The sequence below is a fragment of the Ornithorhynchus anatinus genome, chromosome 18 (assembly GCF_004115215.2).
Source record: "Ornithorhynchus anatinus isolate Pmale09 chromosome 18, mOrnAna1.pri.v4, whole genome shotgun sequence".
Lineage (NCBI taxonomy): Eukaryota > Metazoa > Chordata > Mammalia > Monotremata > Ornithorhynchidae > Ornithorhynchus > Ornithorhynchus anatinus.
Window position 1 is genome coordinate 44,090,442 of NC_041745.1, and position 21,630 is coordinate 44,112,071.

The 21,630-nt window shown below is 56.7% G+C and overlaps 1 protein-coding gene across 3 annotated transcripts in view; it reads left to right on the forward strand.

Moving 5' to 3' along the window:
• Window positions 1–19,018: 19,018 nt before the first annotated feature.
• Window positions 19,019–21,630, forward strand: part of USP24 (ubiquitin specific peptidase 24) — a 51,022-nt gene continuing 48,410 nt past the window's right edge. For 2 of the 3 annotated variants that reach the window (XM_029083026.2, XM_029083027.2), the window contains exon 1: window positions 19,019–19,428. In XM_029083026.2, coding sequence (XP_028938859.1) covers window positions 19,087–19,428 — 342 coding nt within the window. In that variant the 5' untranslated portion in view covers window positions 19,019–19,086. The remainder of the gene's footprint in view (window positions 19,429–21,630) is intronic. The other variant, XM_029083028.2, reaches the window with a different exon arrangement.

A 21,630-nucleotide genomic window follows, 5' to 3' on the forward strand; every position in this document is an offset into this window, starting at 1 on the left:
TGAGGAGCAAAAGACCCTGGGGCTGTGATCTAAGCGCTGAATACAGTGCTCTGCACATAGTAAGTGTTCAATAAATACTACTGAATGGGTGGGCTGGGGTCAGACTGCATTAAACAGAGACAAGGGGTTGCTGGGATAACCTTTAGAGGTCACCACCCTCTGAAGGAGCCTGGAGTCCTGGGGAAGATGAGGTCCCTTGGGCAGGGGAGCCATAGCCCTAAACCAGCTGCCCGAAGGCCGGGTCCAGTCAGGACACCTGCCCAGCTGGGCCTGACCAAGGCCAGGAGGCAGAACAACTAGGTCCAGTGGTGAAATGAGGCCTCCAGCCTTCGTCCCCTCCCTTAAGCATCCCTCCCTGGACCAGAAAGAGGCTTTGGGCTCCAGATCTGGAACCCAGACTCCCCAATTCCCAGACTGATGAACACCAGGGTCCCTTCCCTGACCCTCTCTGTCAGGGGCTGGAACGGGGGCTCTGGGGATGGGGGCAGAAGGCAGATTTGGGGGTCACCCAGGGATGGTTTCCTGGAAAGGGGGATGGTAGGAGGGAGACTGATTACTGAGAGCTCTGTACTGGGCTCCTGCTGTGTGCCAAGTGCTGGACCGGATGCCGACTCTGTGCAGAGCACTGTACCGGCTGCTATTGAGTGGAGAGCACTATATCAGTAGCTTGGAAGAAGTTAGGAAAAGGAGGAGCCCTACAGCCCATCCTCGAGGAGCTGACAACACAGACCGTAAGCCCATTGCAGGCATGGCATTCGTTCATTCACTCAATAGCATTTATTGGGCGCTTACTGAAGCAGAGTGGCTCAGTGGAAAGAGCTTGGGCTTCGGAGTCAGAGATCATGGGTTCGACTCCCGGCTCTGCCACTTGTCACCTGTGTGACTGTGGGCAAGTCACTTCACTTCTCTGTGCCTCAGTTACCTCATCTGTAAAATGGGGATTAAGACTGTGAGCCCCACGTGGGACAACCGGATTCCCCTGTGTCTACCCCAGCGCTTAGAACAGTGCTCGGCACATAGTAAGCGCTTAAAAAATACCAACATTATTATTACTGTGTGCAGAGAACTGTACTGAGCGCTTGGAATGTATAATTCGGCAACAGATAGAGACAATCCCTGCCCAACAACGGGCTCACAATCTAAAAGGGGGAGACAGACAGAAAAGCCCAACAAGTAGTCAGCCATGAATACCATCAAAATAGGTAAATAAAATCATGGGTATATACACATCATTAATAAAATAGAGTAATAAATATATACAAATAGATATAAGTGTTGTGGGGAGGGGAAGGGAGTAGAGCAGAGGGAGGGAGTAGAGAGAACGGGAAGGGGAGGATGGACAGAAGGAATGGGCAGGGAATGCATCTTTCAATTCCATTACTTTGTACTCTCCTAAGAGTTTAATACAGTGCTCTGTCCACAGTAAGTGCTCAGCGAGTCCAGGGGCAGAGACAGACTGGGCAGACTAGTTTCTGTGCCAGAGAGCGGGAGACCAGACAGAGCCACAGCCTGGAGAGTGGGGGGTCTGCCTGGAGGGCCGGGTAGGGGGTGGGGGTCTCCCTGGAGGGCTGAGAGGAAGGCATGGCCAAAGGGCTAGGTGAGGGGCAAGGGTCTGCCCGGAAGGCTGGGAGGAGGGAGGTTCATCTGCCTCCAGGGCAGTGTGTGTGTGTAGGGGGTCTGTCCAGAGGACTGGATTTGGGGTGGGGGTCTGCAGGGCTGGGCAGGGGCTGCTCTGGAAGAGACAAAGTGGGGGTGGGGTGGGGTCAGAAGGCACGGGCAGGGTTGGGGAGCCGCAGTGGGAGCTGATATTTGGTCTGGACAATCATCCCTTCGGCCTCACACCTGCATTAGACTGTGAACCCATCATTGGGCAGGGATTGTCTCTAACTGTTGCCGAATTGTACAGTCGAAGCCCTTAGTACAGTGTTCTGCACGTAGTAAGTGCTCAATAAATACTATTGAATGAATGAATGAATTCTCTCCTTCTCAATCATTCCATCACTGGAATTTACTGAGCGCTTATTGTATACAGAGCACTGTACCAAGAGAGTTGGTAGAGATGATCTCACCAAGAGCTTACAGTCTAGAGGTGGAGACAGATGGACATAAAGTAAATTACGGAGATGGACATCAAGGCTGTGGCACTCCAAACCTTATTGAAGGCACATCTCCTCCAAGAAGCCTTCCCTGACTAAGCCCTCCTCTCTTCTCCCACTCCTTTCTGATCCGCTCATACTTGTTCCTTCATTCATCCTCCCTCCCATCCCCTCAGCACATATGAATCTATCTGGCATTTATTCATTTATCTGTTTATTTATTTTAATGTCTGTCTTCCCCTCTAGACTGTGAGCCCATTGTGAGCAGGAATGTGCCTGTTATATTGTACTCACAAGTGCTTAGTACAGTGCTTTTCATACAGTAAGTGCTCAATAAATATGATTGAATAAATAAATTAATGAATATCAAAGTGTGTTCATTTCTCCTAACCACCTTCCCTTCTGCTTCACCTATAAACTTGGCTAGGTACCCGTAAAGCTTGTGGTTCTTTGCCACAGCTCCACAGCACTTCTGTATCTTCATCCTTCTCCGCTCTCCCAGCTATAATTTATTTTAATATGTGTCTTCCCCTGCGACTGTAAGCTCTTCATGGGCGGGGATCGTGTCTACCAATTCTATTTTACTTTTCTGAACGCTTGTTGCAGCGTTCTGTAAAGAGTAAGCACTCAGTAAATACCTCTGATAGGTTGATTAAGTGGATGCACTGATTGCTTAAGGGGAACAGACTCAAGCACCATCTCTCCAATCCTCCTTCCCCGCCCCTCCCGGCCCTGAGGCTCTGCCCCAGGTGTTCCGAATGTCCCTGTGATAGCCCAGAGGCTGCCCTAAATTGGGCTGTGGGGAGTAGCTGCTTTCAGCCCGTGGTGGGAAGGAGACAGAGCTTGGCCTTGGAGGAAGCGTGAGTTTGGGGTTGTGTCTGCTCAAGTCAGTCCAACCTGTCCTTTTCTTCTGGGTGTGTAGGCCCCTGATGCTTAGGTCGTGAGGCTGGTGGTGGTATTGATGATATTGGTAATGTTACAGCAAATGATGATGATGTGGGGGTTGGGGGAGCCTTTGATATCTTTGAGGATGCAGAGATGGTGATGATATGGGGATTGGGAGAGGTTGATGTTTGTGTCCCTGGTTCTGATGCAAAATCTGGGGGTGCCAGGCATGGGGTTTGGTCTGGAAAGGCTGGTTGGGGGTGGGGAAGTTTGGCTTTCAAGGTTGGTGTTTTTGTGTTGGGGGCTTTGGATGTGGCCAGTGGGAGGGGGTGAGGGCTGATCCTAGAAGTTGGAACCAGCTGCTGGAGGGGTATGGGAAGAGGGAAGATTGAAAACACTGGGATAAAGGTTGGGGTAGGGTGGGGGAGTCTCAGTTCGGGGGAAGCAGTGTGAACGTTCACTGACTCTGCCTCCATCGGCTGCCAGCTGGGAGTTTGGACAGTGGCTGCGAGCAGAGCAGCCTTGTTCCTGCAGGCTTTGCAGGGGTTGGTGGACATCTGACTGAGATTGAGACCCTCCTTCCCCAACACACAAGGAGTGCTGGGTCTGTGCATCTGGTATGCTTGTGAGCTGTGTGTGTGGCTATGTCCATGTCCCTCTGGACTGTAAACTTGTTGGAGGTGGGCTGTTGTATTATACTCTACCAAATGCTTAGTATAGTGCCCTGCACAGTAAGGGCTCAATAAATATGACTTAATCCTGGGTGGGGGGTAGCATTGCCGTGTCCATTTATCCAACTGGGCTGCGAGTACTGTGAGGGGGGCAGGGTCATTGTGATTCCTGTGGTGGGGGCTGGGTGGCTGTGTCTGCACATCTAGAGTCGGGTTGGGGGCTGGGAGTCCCGTGCGGAGAGCAGAGTCTCTGTGTCTGCACCTCTGGGCTGGGAGGCCTTCTGCAGAGCGGGGTTGTCACGTACATACTTCCAGCTGGTCCGTGAGGTCTGGGTGTGTGGGTGGTTGAGGCAGGGGAGGGTCACCGTGTTCATGCGTCGGTTGGGACTGTGAGTTCATTCAATCGTATTGACTGAGTTCTTACTGTGTAGAGTACTATTCTAAGCGCTTTGGGCTGGGGGTCCTGTGGTGGGGCAGGGTGGCCGTGTCTGTGCATACGTCTGGGCTATGGGGCCCGTGATGGGGCAGGGTGGCCGTGTCTTGCATAGGTTTGGGCTGTGGGGCCTGTAGTGGGGCAGGATGGCCATGTCTGTGTCCATCTGGGCTGTGGGGTCCGGGGTTGGGGCAGGAGAACTGTGTCTGTGCATCTGCCTGGGCTGTGGGGCCTGTGGTGGGGTAAGGTGGCATGTCTGCGGGGGTGACCGGGCTGTACGTGCTGGAGTAGGGTAGGGTGTCTGTGCGTCCATCTGGGCTGCTGGGTCTTGGGTGGGGCAGGATGACCGTGTCATTGCATCTGGTTGGGCTGTGCGTCGTGGGGTTGGCCGTGTCCGTGTGTCCGTCTGGGCTGTGGGGCCTGTGGTGGGGCAGGGTGGCCACGTCTATGTATCTGTCCAGGCTGTGTGTCCTGGGGTCGGGCAGGATGACCTTGCCATTGCGTCTGGTTGGGCTGTGGGTTCCGTAACAGGGTAGGGTGGTTGTGTCTGTGCGTCCGGCCCGACTGTGTCCTGGAATGGGGCAGGGTGGCCGCCATCTGGGGTGGGGTAGGGTGGCCGTATCTGTGCGTCCGGCTGGGCTGTGGGTTTTGTAGTGGGGTAGGATGGCTGTGTCTGTGCATCCGGCAGGGTTGTGAGTCCCGGAGCGGGGCAGAGTAGCTGTGTCTGTGCATCCAGCCGGGCTGTGGGTCCTGGGGTGGTGTAGGGGGGCTGTGTCTGCATGTCCGGCCGGGCTGTGTGTCCTGGAGTGGGGCAGGGTGGCCATGTCTGTGCATCCGGCCAGGCTGTGGGTCCTGGGGTGGGGCAGGGTGGCCATATGTGTCCATCTGGGCTATGAGTTCTGTGGTGGAGCAGCGTGGCTGTGTCTATACATCCAGCTGGACTGTGTGTCCTGGAGTGGGGCAGGGTGGTCATGTCTGTGCATTCGTCTGAGCTGGGGGTCCTGGGGTGGGGTAGGGTGGCTGTGTCTATGCATCTGGCCGGGCTGTGTGTCCTGGAATGGGGCAGGGTGGCCGTGTCTGTGCATCCATCTGGGGTGGGGTAGGGTGGTTGTGTCTGTGCATCCCGCCGGGCTGTGGGTCCTGGAGGGGGGAAGGGTGACCGTGTCTGTGCGTCCATCTGAGCTGTGGGTCCTGGGGTGGGGTAAGGTGGCTGTGTCTATGCGTCTGGCCAGGCTGTGGGTCCTGGGTTGGGGTAGGGTGGCTGTGTCTGCACATTCAGCCAGGCTGTGGGCCCTGGGGTGGGGCAGGGTGGCCATGTCTATGCGTCCAGCTGGACTGTGGGTCCTGGAGTGGGGCAGAGGGGCTGTGTCCGTGCGTTCATCTGAGCTGTGGGTCCCGGGGTGGGGTAAGGTGGCTGTGTCTATGCGTCCGGCCAGGCTGTGGGTCCTGGGATGGGGCAGGGTGGCCATGTGTGTGTATCTAGGCTATGAGTTCTGGGGTGGAGCTGGGTGGCCATGTCTATGCGTCCAGCTGGACTGTGGGTCCTGGAGTGGGGCAGAGGGGCTGTGTCTGTGGGTTCATCTGAGCTGTGGGTCCCGGGGTGGGGTAAGGTGGCTGTGTCTATGCGTCCGCTCAGGCTGTGGGTTCTGGGGTGGGGTAGGGTGGCTGTGTCTGCACGTCCGGCCAGGCTGTGGGTCCTGGGGTGGGGCAGGGTGGCCATGTGTGTGTATCTAGGCTATGAGTTCTGGGGTGGAGCTGGGTGGCCGTGTCTATGCGTCCAGCTGGACTGTGGGTCCTGGAGTGGGGCAGAGGGGCTGTGTCTGCGTTCATCTGAGCTGTGGGTCCCGGGGTGGGGTAAGGTGGCTGTGTCTATGCGTCTGGCCAGGCTGTGGGTCCTGGGGTGGGGTAGGGTGGCTGCGTCTGTGCGTTCGTCTGAGCCGTGGGTCCTGGGGTGGGGTAGGGTATCTGTATCAACGCGTCCGGCCGGGCTGTGGGTCCTGGGGTGGAGTTGGATGATTGTGTCTGTGCATCCGGCCGGGCTGTGGGTCCTAGAGGGGGGCAGGGGGGCTGTGTCTGTGCATTCGTCAGCCGTGGGTCCTGGGGTGGGGTAGGGTGGCTGTGTCTATGTATCTGGCCGGGTTGTGGGTCTTGGGGTGGGGCAGGGTGGCTGTGTCTGTGTGTCCGCGTGGGCTGTGGGTCCTGGGGTGAGGTAGGACAGCTGTGTCTGCGCGTCCGACTGGGCTGTGGGGCCTGAGGTAGGGCAGGGAGGCCGTGTGTGTATGAGTTCTGGGATGGAGCAGGGTGGCTTTGGGTCCTGGAGTAGGGCAGGATGAACTTGTGAGTGCATCTGGGCTGCGGGTTCTGTAGCAGGGCAGGGTGGTTGTGTCCGTACATCTGGCCGGGCTGTGGTCCTGTAACACTGCAAGCGCTTAGTACAGTGCTCTGCACATAGTAAGCGCTCAATAAATACTATTGAATGAATGAATGAGTGGGGAAGGGTCGCCATATCTGTGCTTCCGTCTGGGCTGTGGGTACTGAGGTGGGGTAGGGTGGTTGTGTCTGAGTGTCCAGCCAGGCTGTGGGTCCTGGAGTGGGGCAGGGTGGCCATGTCTGTGTGTCCGGCCAGGCTGTGGAGCCTGCAGTGGGGCAGGGTGGCCATGTCTGCGCATCTATCTGGGCGGTGGGGCAGCGTGGCCATGTTCATGTGTCTGTCCAGGCTGTGGATCTTGGGGTGGAGCAGGATGGCTGTATCTGTGTCCATCTGTGCTGTGGGGCTGTGTAGGGCAGGGTGGCCGTGTCTGTGAGTCCATCTGGGCTATGTGTCCTGGGGTAGGGCAGGATGACCTTGTCAGTGTGTCTGGCTGGGCTGTGGGTTCTGTAGCGGGGTAGGGTGGTTGTCTGCATGTTCGGCCGCGCTGTGGTCCTGGAATGGGGCAGGGTGGCCGCCGTCTGGGCTGTGGGTCCTGGAGTGGGGCATGGCGGTCGTGTCTGTGCATTCGTCTGAGCTGTGGGTCCTGGGGTGGGGTAGGTGGTTGTGTCTGAACGTCCATCTGGGCTGTGGGTCCTGGAGTGGGGCATGGTGGCCGTGTCTATGGGTCTGTCTGAGATGTGGGTCCTGGGGTGGGGTAGGGTGGCTGTGATTGTGCGTCCGGCCCGGATGTGGGTCCTGGAGTGGGGGTGGGTGCCGTGTCTGTGTGTCCATCTGAGCTGTTAGCCCTGTGGTGGGGCAGGATGACCTTATCTGTGCATCTGCTTGGGTTGTGGGGCCTGTGGTGGATCAGGGAGGCCGTGTCTGTGCCCAGGCTGTGCTTGCTGGCGTGGGGGAAGGTGTCTGTGTGTCCTTCCGGGCTTGGGGTGGGGCAAGGTCGCTGTATCTGTGCGGCCCTCTGGGCTATGGGGCTTGGCGTGAGGCAGGGCGGCCAAGTCTGTGCATCCATCTGGGCTGTAGGGCCTGTGGTGGGTCAGGGTGACTGTGTCTGTGCATCTGGCTGGGCTGTGGGTCCTGGGGTGGGGCAGGGTAGTCATGTCTGCGTCCATCTGAGCTGTAGGGCCTGTAGTGGGGTAGATGACCATGTCTGTATCTGGCTGGGCTGTGGGTCCTGTGGTGGGGTAGGATGACCATGTCTATGCATTCATCCAGTCAGAGGTCCTGTAGTGGGGCAGAATGGCCATGTCCATCTGGCCTGTGGCTCCTGTGGTGGGGCAGGATGACCATGTCTGTGCGACCGTGTGGGCTGTGAGTCTTGGGGTGGGACAGGGTGGCCGTGTCTGTGGGGCCTGTGGTGGCACAGGGTGGCTGTGTCTGTGTAACCGTTCATGCTGTGGGGCCTGGGGTGGCAGGGTGGCTGCGCCCATCCAAGCTGTGGGTCCTGTGGTGGGGCAGGATGGTCTTGTCTGTGTATTCGTCTGGGCTATGGGTCCTGGGGTGGGGTAGGATGGCCTCATTCATCTGGGCTGTGGATCCTGTGATGGGGCAGGATGACCGTGTCTTTGCGTCCGTCTGGGCTGTGGATCCTGTGGTGGGACAGGGTGGCCGTGGCTGTATCCGTCCAGGCTGTGGGTCTTGGGTTGGGGCAAGGTGGCCATGTCCATGCGTCCAGGCTTCCGGTCATATTTGAGTACTTACTGTGTACAGGACACTGTATTAAGCACTTGGAAACGTACAAACCATATAACAGACGCAATCCCTGTCCACAACGTCCTTCAGTCTAGATGGGGAGACGGGTGTTAAATTATGGTTACTTAAGTCCTGTGAGGCCTGGGGAGCAGGGTTGCTGTGTCTGCATCCGGGCTGTAAGACCTGAGCAGGAAAGGCTCACTGTGTCCCCGTGTCTGTCTGTCTTAGGGCTGAGGCCTGTGAAGTGGCAGGGTGTCTGTTTTTGTGTCTGGCCTGAGGCCAGTGAGGGGACAGGGTTATCAGTCTGTGTGAGTGGGCTGAAGGCTATGAACGGGCAGGGTTGCCAATCTGTTTGGCCTGAGAGGCTCGTGGGCAGAGGGGGTAGTGTGGCAATTTCTTTGCGTCAATCCAGCCAGTGAGACCTGTGGGGAGTCAGGGTTGCTATGTCCCTGAATGTCTTTGGGCTGTGAGCCCTGGGAGGCTGGTGGGGCCAGGGGGAAGTGTCACCATGTCCATCTTTGGGCTGGGAGCAGGGTCTGCAGTTGTGCCATATGCGCTGAGGCCCGGGGTCCATATGTACCCCTGAGAGCTGGCAGACAAAAACCCGTTGGGCCAGAGACAGTCCCCTAACTGGTGGGAACTATGGTGGCTCAAGTTCCAGGGGGCAGGCCTGGGGCCAACATCCCTGTCCAAACCCTTGGTCCTGTCCACCTTCCGGGACCTGCCCAGTGCCGACTCACCTGTGTGATCTGGGACAAGTCACTCTGCCTCCCTGGGCCTCAGTTTCCCCATCCAGAAAGTAGGGATAAAATCCTTGTCCTCCCTTCTGGGTAGTGAGGCCCGTGTGGGCCGGGAGCCAGGTCTGTCCGGGTAACCTTTTTATCCGTTCCTCTGTGCCCCGTAGCATACGCTTGCAAAGCCACTTGCCATGATGTTGGGCCAACCAGGGTCTGAACTCGCCCTGGACACAGACTTCCGAGTGAGACCTGGCCGGTGGCTAAGGTCGTCGGCCTCTCAGCGAGAGGACATTGGGAGAGCTTGGCCATTCTGAGTGCATCTGTGGCTTTATTCCATTTATAATAATAATGGGATTTGTTAAGCACTTACTATGTGTCAACCACTGTTTGAAGCACTGAGGTAGGTACAAGTTAATTAGGTTGGACAGAGACCCTGTCCCACAGGGGGCTCACACTCATCTCCACTTAGCAGTTGAGGGAACTGAGGCACAGAGATGTTAAGTGACTTTCCAAGGACACACAGCAGACATATGGTAGAGGCAGGATTAGAACCCAGGTCCTTCTGGCTCCCAGACCCATGCTGTATCCTCTAAGCCGTGTAGTTTATACAGCATTTTTTAGGCTTCTGTCTTCTCAGCAGATTCTTGGCCTTGGTTTTGTGTGTATGTGGATGTAGGTTCAGTGGGTGCCTTGGAGGGGCCCCGGCCCTTTCTGAGCTGGACTAGCCTTTCCCTCTCCCCTGTCATACCGATCCCAAGTCGCTGACCACTTCCTCTGTTGTACCAAACCCAAATCACTGACCACTTCCCCTCTCTGTGTCCACCTCACCCACGGTGAGACCTGTCCTGAATGGCTTGGTGAGAGGCTGGGTGCCGCTGGAGGACCAGGTGAGAAACATGGTGGGGGGCCAGGCCCTGGGCAATGGGCCTGGACACTGGGCAGTGGCCTCTGTAGAGAAGATGGAACTCAGTTTTCCTCACGCCCCAGCAGAGAGCCCCACTCAGGCGAGAGGCAGGAGGGGGGACCCCTGGCCTGCTGGGGTGGGGGTCCACGGGTCGGAGAAGCCGTGGACTGAGGGGGGATGACTGACCGCTGCCCTGTCCAGCTGCCTTGCCGGCTGTGAGCCTCCCTTCCCTGTCCCTTGGCAGTGGAGTGAGGGTCCCCACAGCTTGGGCTTGGGCCGGGGCTGTGAAATTGGTCACCTCCAGAGCAGGAGCATCAAGAACCAGAGCTGCTCCAGCGCTGGGTATGCCAGATCCTCCAGATGGGGGGTCTGCTGGCCCTTGGTCATCGATCAGCCACCTTCTGGGGCCAGGGTCCCATCCCAGAGGCGTGTGAATGTACAGGATGTGGGCCACGTGCTGCTTCTCCTGGGATGAAAGGTGAGCACCCCTCCATTCCTTGGGGCACGTGGATGGCACTGGGTGAGAGGGGGAGGCCCTGGGCAGGAGTCGGTCACCGCTGTGCAGTGGGATGGTGGGGGGGGGCGGTTTATATGTATAAAATATAGCCACAGCTCCCCATGGCTCATGGGGTCGGACACATTTTTTTCACCGATAGTGTGTCCTCAGGGAAGCGGATACTCCGGAAGAGGAGCAGCTCACGTGGCCGCCTGGACCAGAGCCTCGTCTTCTCACCCCGTTCGCCACTCCAGACCTGCGTCTGTCTTGCTGTGCCCACACTCCCTCCCCCCCGCGCCCCCCAAACTAAGGCCACTTCCTTTGGGTCAAATATTGTTACAGGGTCTCAGCAGCTGCTCCAGGTGATGATGGGTATGGGTTTGTGTGCGTATGTTTGTGATGGGGACAGGGTAGCATGGGGCAGAGGCTCCTCTGTCAGCAGGTAGCCGGTCCTGGGGCGGGGACGGGGCTCTGGGCAGCGGCGGCTCTCCCTGTTTCTGACCGAACCACGGGGCCTGGGCACGGCCTGGGGCCCTCAATTCTATAGACAGGCTGAACCCTCCCCGTGGCCTGGTCTGCAGAGCCCCGGTGCCCATTCCCAGCCCTGGGACCCCAGACCGCTCCTGCCCGCACAGAGGGGCTCCCGGGGGGTGAGGGAAGGGGCAGGAGTAGGTCTGGCCATGAGCTGTGGGTCCATGACTCTCCTGGAGCAGCTGTCGGGGGAGCAGAAGGGGCGGAATCCAGAATTCAGGGGCGGGGAGACCCTCCCAACAAGTGGTGGGAAGGTTTGAGGTGCAGGGTTTGCCCTCAAGAAGGGGGCCTTGGTCCATCCCCTCACTTGCCTCACTCCCCTATCCGCTTCCCCCCTCCCCACCTCCTCAGCCACTGGGGCGAGCGGGCCTAAATCTGGCTCTCGGTAACAGACAATGTGGAATAAACATTCTGTTCTTACCCCTTCTTGTCAAATTTATCCATCGGCGACTGGGGTGGGGGGCTATGGCCTGCTAAGACTTGACACTGGTGTCCTGCAGCCCCCCTGCTCCCTCAGGAACAGGGGAGAATGGGGCAGTGGTGCTTAACCAGTATCATCATTATTATTATTAGATTGTAAACTCATTGTGAGCAGCGAATGTGTCTACTACCTCTGTTACATAATACTCTCCCAAGCACTTAGTGCAGGGATGTGCACACTGTAAGTGCTCAATAAATATAATTGATGGATCTCAGGATCATGCCAGCTTCTATGGGAGCGGTCAGCATTGCAGTCTTCCTCAACCTTGGTGGTGGACAGGGATCCTGTCTGCCACCTCCACTGGACTCTCTCATGGGGCTCTGCACATGACACTCAATAAATATCTGTGATTGTAAGCTCACTGTGAGTGGGGAAGGGGTCTTCCAACTCTGTTGTACTCTCCCTAGTGCTTTGTACACAGTATGTGCTCGATAAATACCTCAGATTGAGTGTTCAACTAGTAATAATAATAATGGTATTTGTTAAGCCCTTACTATGAGCCAAACGCTGGGGTAGATACAAGAACATCAGGTTGTCCCACATGGAGCTCACAGTCTTAATCCCCATTTTACAGCTGAGGTAACAGGCCCAGAGAAGTTAAGTGACTTGCCTGAGGATCCACAGCAGACAAGTGGTGGAGCGAGGATTAGAACCCAGGCCCACGCTGTATCCTCTAGGCCATGCTACTGCTAAACCGGCTCTCACAGGAAGCTGCCAATTGCACTGGGCTATTTTAGTGTTTCATTTCAGTTGTAATCCAATTTAACTCCGGGATTGGCAATGGAAAAGTCTAAGCGACCCTTGCTAACAGGACATAAAATCTCATCCCATCAGAGGAATTGGATGCCCAAGCTCCAAGCCTAGAAAGCTGTGGGTGGGGCTGGGGCTGCACATAATGAATCCATCAACTAATGGTATTTATTAATAATAATGGTGGTATTGAAATGCTTACTGTGTGCCAAAGCACTGTACTTAACTGGGGAGTCGATACAAGAAAATCGGGTACGTCAGAGGGCTTGCTCTCTAAGTAGGAGGGAGAACAGGCATTGAATCCTCATTTTGCAGATGAGGTAACTGAGGCACAGAGAAGTGAAGTGACTTGGCCAAATGTGAGAGTTGGGATTAGAACCCAAGTCCTCTGAATCCCAGGCCTGGCTTCTACCCAGTAGCCCATGCTGCTTCCTTTTATTGAGTCCTTACTGTTTGCAGAGCACTGTACTAGAGAAGCAGCGGGGCTTAGGGAAAAGAGCACGGGGTTGGGACTCAGAGGTCATGAGTTCGAACTGGGGAAGCAGCGTGGCTCAGTGGAAGGAGCCTGGGCTTTGGAGTCAGAGGTCATAGATTCGACTCCCGACTCTGCTACTTGTCAGCTGTGTGACCAGGGGCAAGTCACTTGACTTCTCTGAGCCTCAGTTACCTCATCTGTAAAATGGGGATTAACTGTGAGCCTCACGTGGGACAACCTGATTACCCTGTATCTACCCCAGCGCTTAGAACAGTGCTTAACAAATACCCCCAACATTATTTTAATTCCGCTTTGGCCTCTTCTCAGCTGTGGGACTTTGGGCAAGTCACTTCACTTCTCTGGGTCTCAGTTCCCTCATCTGTATAATGGGGATAAAGTCTGGGAGCCCTACTTATGACAACATGATTACCTTGTATCTCCCCTAGTGCTTAAAACAGTGCTTTGCACATAGTAAGCGCTTAACAAATGCCATCATCATTATTATTATCACTAAAAGCTTGGGAGAGGACACTCTAACAGAGTTGGTAGACGTATTCCCGTCCTGCCCACCGGGTGTTTACAGGGTAGAGGCGGAGACAGACATTTAAATTAGGGAGAGGAGGGTGGGGTGGCTAGTAACAGTTTAAAGGGGACAAGTGCCATGATCAGATTACTTCAGAACATATCTCTCTCTGTGTGTGTCTCTAACTGGCCAGCAGTAGGGCCAGTATTCATTCAGTCATATTTATTGAGCATTTACTGTGTGCAGAGCACTATATTAAGTGCTTGGAAAGTACAATTTGGCAATAGAGAGAACCCCTGCCCACACCAGGCTTACAGTTTAGAAGAGGGGAGACAAACATCAAACCAAGTAAACAGGCATCAGTATAAATAGAATTAGCTATATACACATCAAACCAAGTAAACAGGCATCAACATAAATAGAATTGTAAGTATATGCATACATATATATATATAAGTGCTGTGGGGAGGGGAAGAGCAAAGGGAGCAAGTGGAGGTGCCGCAGAGGGGAGGGAGGGCTGAGGAAAAGGGGGACTTGTGCTTGGCACACAGTGCTTAAATACCTGTTCTAAGCACTAGTCAGGGAAGGCCTCTTGGAGGAGGTGAGCCTTCAGGAGGGCTCTGAGGGGAGGAAACGTGATTGTTTGGTGGATTTGAGGAGGAAGGGCCTTCCAGCCCTGAGGTAGGACGTGGGCCAGGGGTCGACTGTGGGACAGGTGAGAATAGAGGCACAGTGAGAAGGTTAGCAGCCGTCTCTGCTTTCTACTTCTATGTCTCCCTGCTCCCTGTCTCTAGAGGTAGGGAGCAGAAAGTGTGGGCCTGCAAGAAGGACCTGGGTTCTAATCCTCACTTTGCCACTTGACTGTGTGACCTCGGGTAAGTCACTCTACTTCTCTGTGCCTCAGTGACTTCATCTGTAAAATGGGAATTAAGACTGTGAGTCCCACGTGGGACACGTACTGCTGTGCCCAACCTGATAAGCTTGCAACTTACGTACGTATCTGTCATTCTATTTATATTATCGCCCGTCTCTAGGCGATAAGTTCATTGCGAGCAGGGAATGTGCCCTTTTACTGCTATATTGTGGTTTCCCAAGAGCTTAGTACAGAGCTCTGCACATAGTAAGGGCTCAATAAATATGATCGACTGACTGACACTCATCCTTGTATCTGTCCAACACCCCCTGAATCAGTCGGTGTTTCTGGCTGCACGGCTCCCTGTGGGGACAGATTCCTGGGGCTTCCCGCCAGCTGGGAAAAACAGTGTTCCCTTTCAAACCGCCACCGAGTTTGAAATCCACCCCTTTCTAACACCAGAGCCCTCTCCCCCTCATAAATATGGCATTTATTCAGCCACGATGAGTAGAGACCCTCTAGTCTGTCAGCTTTCCGTGGGCCGGGAACGTGTCCGTTAATTCTGTCGTACTCTCCCAAGCCCTGGCACAGTGCTCTGCACTCAGTAAGGGCTCAGTAAATACGGTTGATCGATGAAGTGCTGGAACAGATAGGAGGTAATGAGATGGGGCACGGTCCCTGTCCTACATGGGGTTGGCAATCTAACTTATCCCCATTTTACAGGTGAGGAACGTGGGGCCTACAGAGGCGGAGTGGACCGAGGTCACCCGGCAGGCTGGGGGCGGGAACTGGAACCGGAGTCCCCTGACTCCGGACCCGGAGTCCCCTGACTCCGGACCCGATGTGCTCTCCGGCCTGTCGGCGGCCCGTCCCGGGAAGGTGGGCCAAGATTACTTCAACGCCGGACTGGGCTCCATGGTTTCCTCTCCCGTCCCGGCCAAGAAAACATAACCTTTAGAACCAGCAGAATCTAAATATAAAGTAGAAATTGTCCATGTGGGTCACGGCCGGCCGAGCGCTCTGGTTGGCTGCGGGGGGCGGCTCCTAGGCCGTGGCGGCTGGTTGGATCCGGAGGGGCGGAGGAGGAGGAGGGGAGCAGGGGGTCACTTAGCTGGACTAAGGACCGGGGACCGGGCGGGGAGGACCAATTAATCAGTGGTATTTATTGAGCGCTTTACTGTGAGCAGAGCACTGCTCAGTGGAAAGAGCATGGGCTTCGGAGTCAGAGGTCACGGGTTCGAATCCCAGCTCTGCCACTTGTCAGCTGCGTGACTGTGGGCAAGTCACTTAACTTCTCTGGGCCTCAGTGACCTCATCTGTAAACTGGGGATTAAGACTGAGCCCCACGTGGGACGACCTGATTCCCCTGTGTCTACACCGGCGCTTAGAACAGTGCTCTGCACATAGTTAGCGCTTAACAAATACCAACATTCTTATTAAGTGCTTGGGAGAGAAAAAATAGTAATGGTCTTTGTTAAGCGCTTACTAGGGGCCGGGCACTGTTCTAAACGCTGGGGTAGATACGGGATAATCATGTTGGACCCAGTCCCTGTCCCACACGGGGTTCACAGTCTTCGACCCCATTTTAAGGATGAGGGAGCTGAGGCCCAGAGAAGTGAGGTGACTTGACCAAGGTCACGCGGCAGACAAGTGGCGGAGCCGGCCCGTTGCGCGGCGGGGATCGTCTCTATCTGTTGCCGGATTGAATGAACATTCCAGGAGCTTAGTACAGTGCTCGGCACACAGTAAGCGCTCAGTAAATACGACTGAAGGAATGAACGAATAATAATAGTATAATAGTAATGGTATTTGTTAAATGCTTACTGTGTGCCAGGCACTGTTCTAAGCACTGGGATGGATACAAGCAAGTAGGGTGGGACACAGTCCCTATCCCATGTGGGGCTCACAGTCTCAATTCCCATTTTACAGATGAGGTAACTGAGGCCCAGAGAAGTGAAGTGACTTGTCCGAGGACACACAGTAGACAAAGTCAGAGCCGGTATTAGAACCCATGGGGAAGCAGCATGGCTCAGTGGAAAAGAGCCTGGGCTTCGGAGTCAGAGGTCATGAGTTCGACTCCTGGCTCCGTCACTTGTCAGCTGTGTGACTGTGGGCAAGTCACTTCACTTCTCTGTGCCTCAGTTACCTCATCTGTAAAACGGGGATGAAGACTGTGAGCCTCACATGGGACAACCTGATTACCCTGTATCTACCTCAGCGCTTAGAACAGTGCTCGGCACATAGTAAGCGCTTAACAAATACCAACATTATTAACCCATGGCCTGACTCCCAGGCCCATGCTCTATCTACTAGACCGTGCTGTTTGCCTACCCACAAGGAGCTTACAGTCTACAGGAAGTCAGGGAGGTAGGGGAGCCTGAGACCCAGTGGGAGTCAGAGGTCATGGGTTCTAATCCCGGCTCCGCCGCTTGTCAGCTGTGTGACTTTGGGCAAGTCACTTCACTTCTCTGTGCCTCAGTCACCTCATCTGTAAAATGGGGATTAAGACTGTGAGCCCCACGTGGTTCAACCTGATCACCTTGTATCTCCCAGCGCTTAGAACAGTGCTTTGCACAAAGTAAGCTCTTAACAAGTACCACCATTATTATGATGATAATGGGGACATTTGAGGCAGAACAGGAGGGAGGCCTAGAAGAAAGAGCCTAAGCCTGGGAGACGGAGGACCTGGGTTCCAATCCCAACTCTGCCACTTGCTGGGTGGGTGACCTTGGACAAGTCACTTCACTTTGAAGTGCCCATGTGGGAGAGGGACTGTGTCAGGCCTGATTTTCTCATAACCACCCCAGTGTCTGGCACAGAGTAAGAGCTCAGATCTTCTTCTTCTTCTTCTTATGATTAGAACTGTGCCAGCCTGGGGGTTCACTCTTCACTTCTTCTCCCCTACACTCACCTTCTAGCTGTCCTTCACTCTCGGCCCCCGCCCCGGCCCAGACCCCTCACTTGGGTCACTTCCCCAGCCTCACTCCACAAATTCAGCAGAACCCAGCTCTCCCCACCTCCTCCAGGAAGTCTCCCAGGTTCCCTTATCTTCCCTCCAACGCAGCGCTCCTGCACCCACAGCCACCTCTAGGACAAGAGACAATGTGACTTCAAGGACAGAGCACGGACTTGGGAGTCAGGACACTGGGGTTCTAGTCCCAGCTCTGCCATTTTCCTGCTGTCTGACCTCAGGCAAAGTCGCTTCACCTCTCTGGGCCTCAGTTTCCTCCTCTGCAAAATGGGGATGAGGGAGGTTGGGAGCCTCGTGTAGGATGGAGCCGGGCCCGATTTCCTAGTCTCCTACTTACCCCAATAGCGCTGAACAAATGCCCTAAAATAATAATGTTGGTATTTGTTAAGGGCTTTCTATGTGCAAAGCACTGTTCTTAGCACTGGGGGATACAAGGTGATCAGGTTGTCTCACGTGAGGCTCACAGTCTTAATCCCCATTTTACAGATGAGGTAACTGAGGCACAGACAAGTGAAGTGACTTGCCCACATCACACAGCTGACAAGGGGCAGAGTGGGGATTTGAACCCATGACCTCTGACTCCCAAGTCTGTGTTCTCTCCACTGAGCCACGCTGCTCCTCTATAAAATGCCCCGAGGCCTAGCAGAGAGATCCTGGGCCTGGGAGTCAGAGGTCTTGGGTTCTAATCCCAGCTCCGCCACTTGTCTTCTCTGTAGCCTTGGGCAAGTCAATTCACTTTTCTGGGCCTCGGTTCCTTCACCTGTAAAATGGGGGATTGTGAGCCCCAGGTGGGACAGGGACTGTGTCCAAACCAATTTGCTTGTATCCACCCTAGCGTTTAGTAGAGCCTGGCACACAGTGAGCGCTCATCAAGTACCATTATTACTATCACCCCAGCATTTAGTACAGAGCCTGGCACATAGTAAGCGCTTAACAAATACAATAATCATGATGATGATGATAAATAGCAAAGGTCAGTGTGACTTAATAATAATAACGTTGGTATCTGTTAAGCGCTTACTATGTGCAGAGCACCGTTCTAAGCGCTGGGGGAGATACAGGGTCATCAGGTTGTCCCCCGTGAGGCTCACAGTCTTCATCCCCATTTTACAGAGGAGGGAACTGAGGCCCAGAGAAGTGAAGTGACTTGCCCACAGTCCCACAGCGACAAGTGGCAGAGCCGGGATTCGAACCCATGACCTCTGACTTGTCGGGTGGGGGTCAGGGAGAGCAGGTGGGTCTGTCTCTCTCTGACTCCCTCGGTCTCTCTCTGTCTCTGTCTCTTTCACCACGTGACTGGGGGGGGGGGGGAGGGTCAGCCGGGGGTTGGGTTGGGGGAGTTGGAGAGGACATTATCCTGGGGCGGTGGGAGGGGGGAGAGAAAGGGGAGGGTCTCCCCTGTCACGTGACCGGGGAAGGCAGGGTTCGTTATTTTCCCCCGCCACGTGACGGGGGAAAAGGACAAGGGGGGCGCGGCGGTCGCCTCGTCACGTGACCAGGGAGGGGCGGGAAAGGAAAGCCTACGGGCGGGGCTCAGTCACGTGACGGGGGAAAGGGCGCGGTGGGGGGGGGTCTCCCCGTCACGTGATCAGGGAGGGGCGGGAAAGGAAAGCCTAAGGCGGGGGGGGCTCGGTCACGTGACGGCGGAAAGGACCCCCCGGGGGGGGTTTCCCCCGGTCACGTGATCAGGGAGGGGCAGGAAAGGGAAGGCTAGGGCGGGAGGGGGCTCGACCACGTGACGGGGGAAATGGGAGGGGGCGCGGCGGGCTCCCCCGTCACGTGATCGGGGAGGGGCGGGAGAGGAAAGGCCAGGGCGGGAGGGGGCTCGACCACGTGACGGGGGAGAGGGCGGGCCTCCCCGTCACGTGACCAGGGGGCGGGCCGAGGCGGGAAGGGCAAGGCCGCGCCACGTGACCGTGCCGGGAGCAAGCGGGCGGGAGGCCGGAGGCCGGAGGGGAACATGGCGGTGCGCAGGGTCGGGCGTCGCGGCGGCTGAGAGCGGCCCCGGCCCCGCCCCCGCCCCCTCCCTCCCTCCCTCCCTCTCTCTCTCTCTCCCTCCCTCTCTCTCTCCCTCCCTCCCTCCCTCCTTCCCCCCCTCCCCCCAGGCCGGGCCGGTCCCGTGCTGCGCGGTGCGCGGTGCGCTGCGCGGTGCGCTGCGGGGCCATGGAGCCGGAGGAGGAGCAGCACACGACGACGCTGCTGTGCATGGGCTTCTCGGACGCGGCGGCCATCCGCAAGGCCCTGCGCCTCGCCAAGAACGACATCAACGAGGCGGTGGCGCTGCTCACCAACGAGCGGCCCGGCCTCGACTGCGGCCCGCCCTACGACCCCATGGACGGCGGGGGAGGAGGAGGCGGCGGCGGCGGCGGCGGAGGAGGAGGAGGAGGAGGAGGGGGCGGCGGCGGCCTCCTCCTCCAGGCCGGGGGACCCCGCGGGGACGGCGGCTCCGGCGGCTCCGGCGGCTTCGACCCCCCGCCCGCCTACCACGAGGTGGTGGACCCCGAGGTGACCGACCCGCGGGGACGAACGCTGACCTTTGACCCCGGGGCAGCCGAGGGGACCCCGGGCACGCGGACCCTCCCCCCCCACCCTGCGCCGCACACTCCGCCCTCCCCTCTGGGAGGCTCCGTGATGTGCCCCTTTGACACCCCGGAATCCTCCGCACCCCTTCTCCCCCCCAACAGAAGAAGGATGATGGCGTTTGTTAAAGCGCGCACTATGTGCTAAGCACTGCGCTGGCCAGGGTTCCGTCGCCCCCCGGACGGTGACCCCTGACCCCTCCCTGCTTCGGGCCTTCGTTAATAATGATGATAATGTTGGTATTTGTTAAGCGCTTACTATGTGCCGAGCACCGTTCTAAGCGCTGGGGTAGACACGGGGGAATCGGGTCGTCCCACGTGGGGCTCCCAGTCTTCATCCCCATTTTACAGATGAGGGAACCGAGGCCCAGAGAAGTGAAGTGACTCGCCCACAGTCACCCAGCCGACAGGTGGCAGAGCTGGGATTCGAACTCATGAGCCCTGACGCCAAAGCCCGTGCCCTTTCCACTGAGCCACGCTGCTTCTCATAGATCGAGCTTCGTTGTGGGGCGGGATGCGCCCCAGGCACAGGGGAGACACCGGTCGGAAAAGCGGGCAGGAATAATAATAAGGATGGTATCTGTTAAAGCGCGCACTATGTGCTAAGCACCGCGCTGGCCAGGGTTCCGTCTCCCCCACCCCGGACGGTGACCCCTGACCCGTCTCTGTTTGGGCCTTCGTTGTGGGGTGGGATGCGCCCCAGGCACAGGGAAGACACCAGTTGGAAAAGCGGGCAGTAATACTAATAATAATAATGATGGTATTTGTTAAGCGCTCACTATGTGCCAAGCGCTGTTCTCAGCGCTGGAAAAGCTTGTGGGACCCCCACCCCCAGGACAGTGACCCCTCACCCCTCCCTGCTTCGAGCCTTCGTTCTGCGGGGGGATGCGCCCCAGGCACAGGGAAGACACCAGTTGGAAAAGCGGGCAGGAATAATAATAATGATGGTATTTGTTAAGCGCTTACTATGTGCCAAACACTGTTCTAAGCGCTGGGAAGGATACAGGGTGATCAGGTTGTCCCACGTGAGGCTCACAGTCTCCATCCCCCTTTGACAGAGGAGGGAACTGTGGCCCAGTGAAGTGACTTGCCCAAAGTCACACGGCTGACCAGTGGCGGAGCTGGGATTGGAACCCAGGTCCCCTGACTCCCAGGCCCTGGCTCTTTTTCCACTGAGCCACGGCTGCTTCTCCCCGAGTCGGTTAAGAATCGATAAGAATAAGAACGGGTTAAGTGCTTACCGTGTGTGAAGCGCTGTGCTGAACGCCCAGGGTGGGTACGAGATAGGAGGGTCGGCCACAGTCCCCGTCTCTCGGTCGAAAGGGAAAGGACGCCGCCTGTTGAAGTCCCATTTTGTAGCTGAGGGAACCCCCCCCCCAAGGGAAGTGACCTGCCCCCCCCGTCACCCCGCAGGCCGGCGGTGCAGGAATTAGAACCCAGTGCCTCCGACTCTCAAGCCCGGGCTCTTCCTGTTCTAGGACTCCGCCGTTTCCCCGAGACGTCGGTGACAGAAAGGTCACGTGTTCCTTCGCCTTGGGTTGCGCCCCGAGCTACGGAAACCCTTCAGCCCGGGGCCTGGCAGGGGCCCGGGTGTCCCGGGCCTCCAGAAGGCCGTGGGGGGTTGGGGGGGCCGCGTCCTAGACGCTTAAGGAGGAAGGGTAGGTTCTGGTTTGGCCACCTGGAAGGAGGGGAGGGGAAGAGCGCCTGTGAGCTAGCGGGTGTTGAGCGCGGGGAAAAGATAATCGGGCAGAGCAGAGCTGCCTCCCCGTGCCAGCGGATGTTAGGGTGGTGAGGGGTGGGAGCCTCTGCCTCGGGGGAGACCCTGCGGGCCTGGGGCCGAGCGCGGAGGGAGGGCAGGGCCGAGGAACCGTCTCCAAAGTTGAAGAATAATCGTGGTGGTGTCTGTTAAGCGCTTACTATGTGCACAGCGCCGTTCTAAGCGCTGGGGGGATACAAGGTCATCGGGTTGTCCCGCGTGGGGCTCACGGTTTTCATCCCCCTTTTACAGATGAGGTCACTGAGCCCCAGAGAAGTGACTTGCCCAAAGTCACCCAGCTGGCAAGCGGCAGAGCCGGGATTCGAACCCATGACCTCTGACTCCCAAGCCCGGGCTCTTGCCACTGAGCCA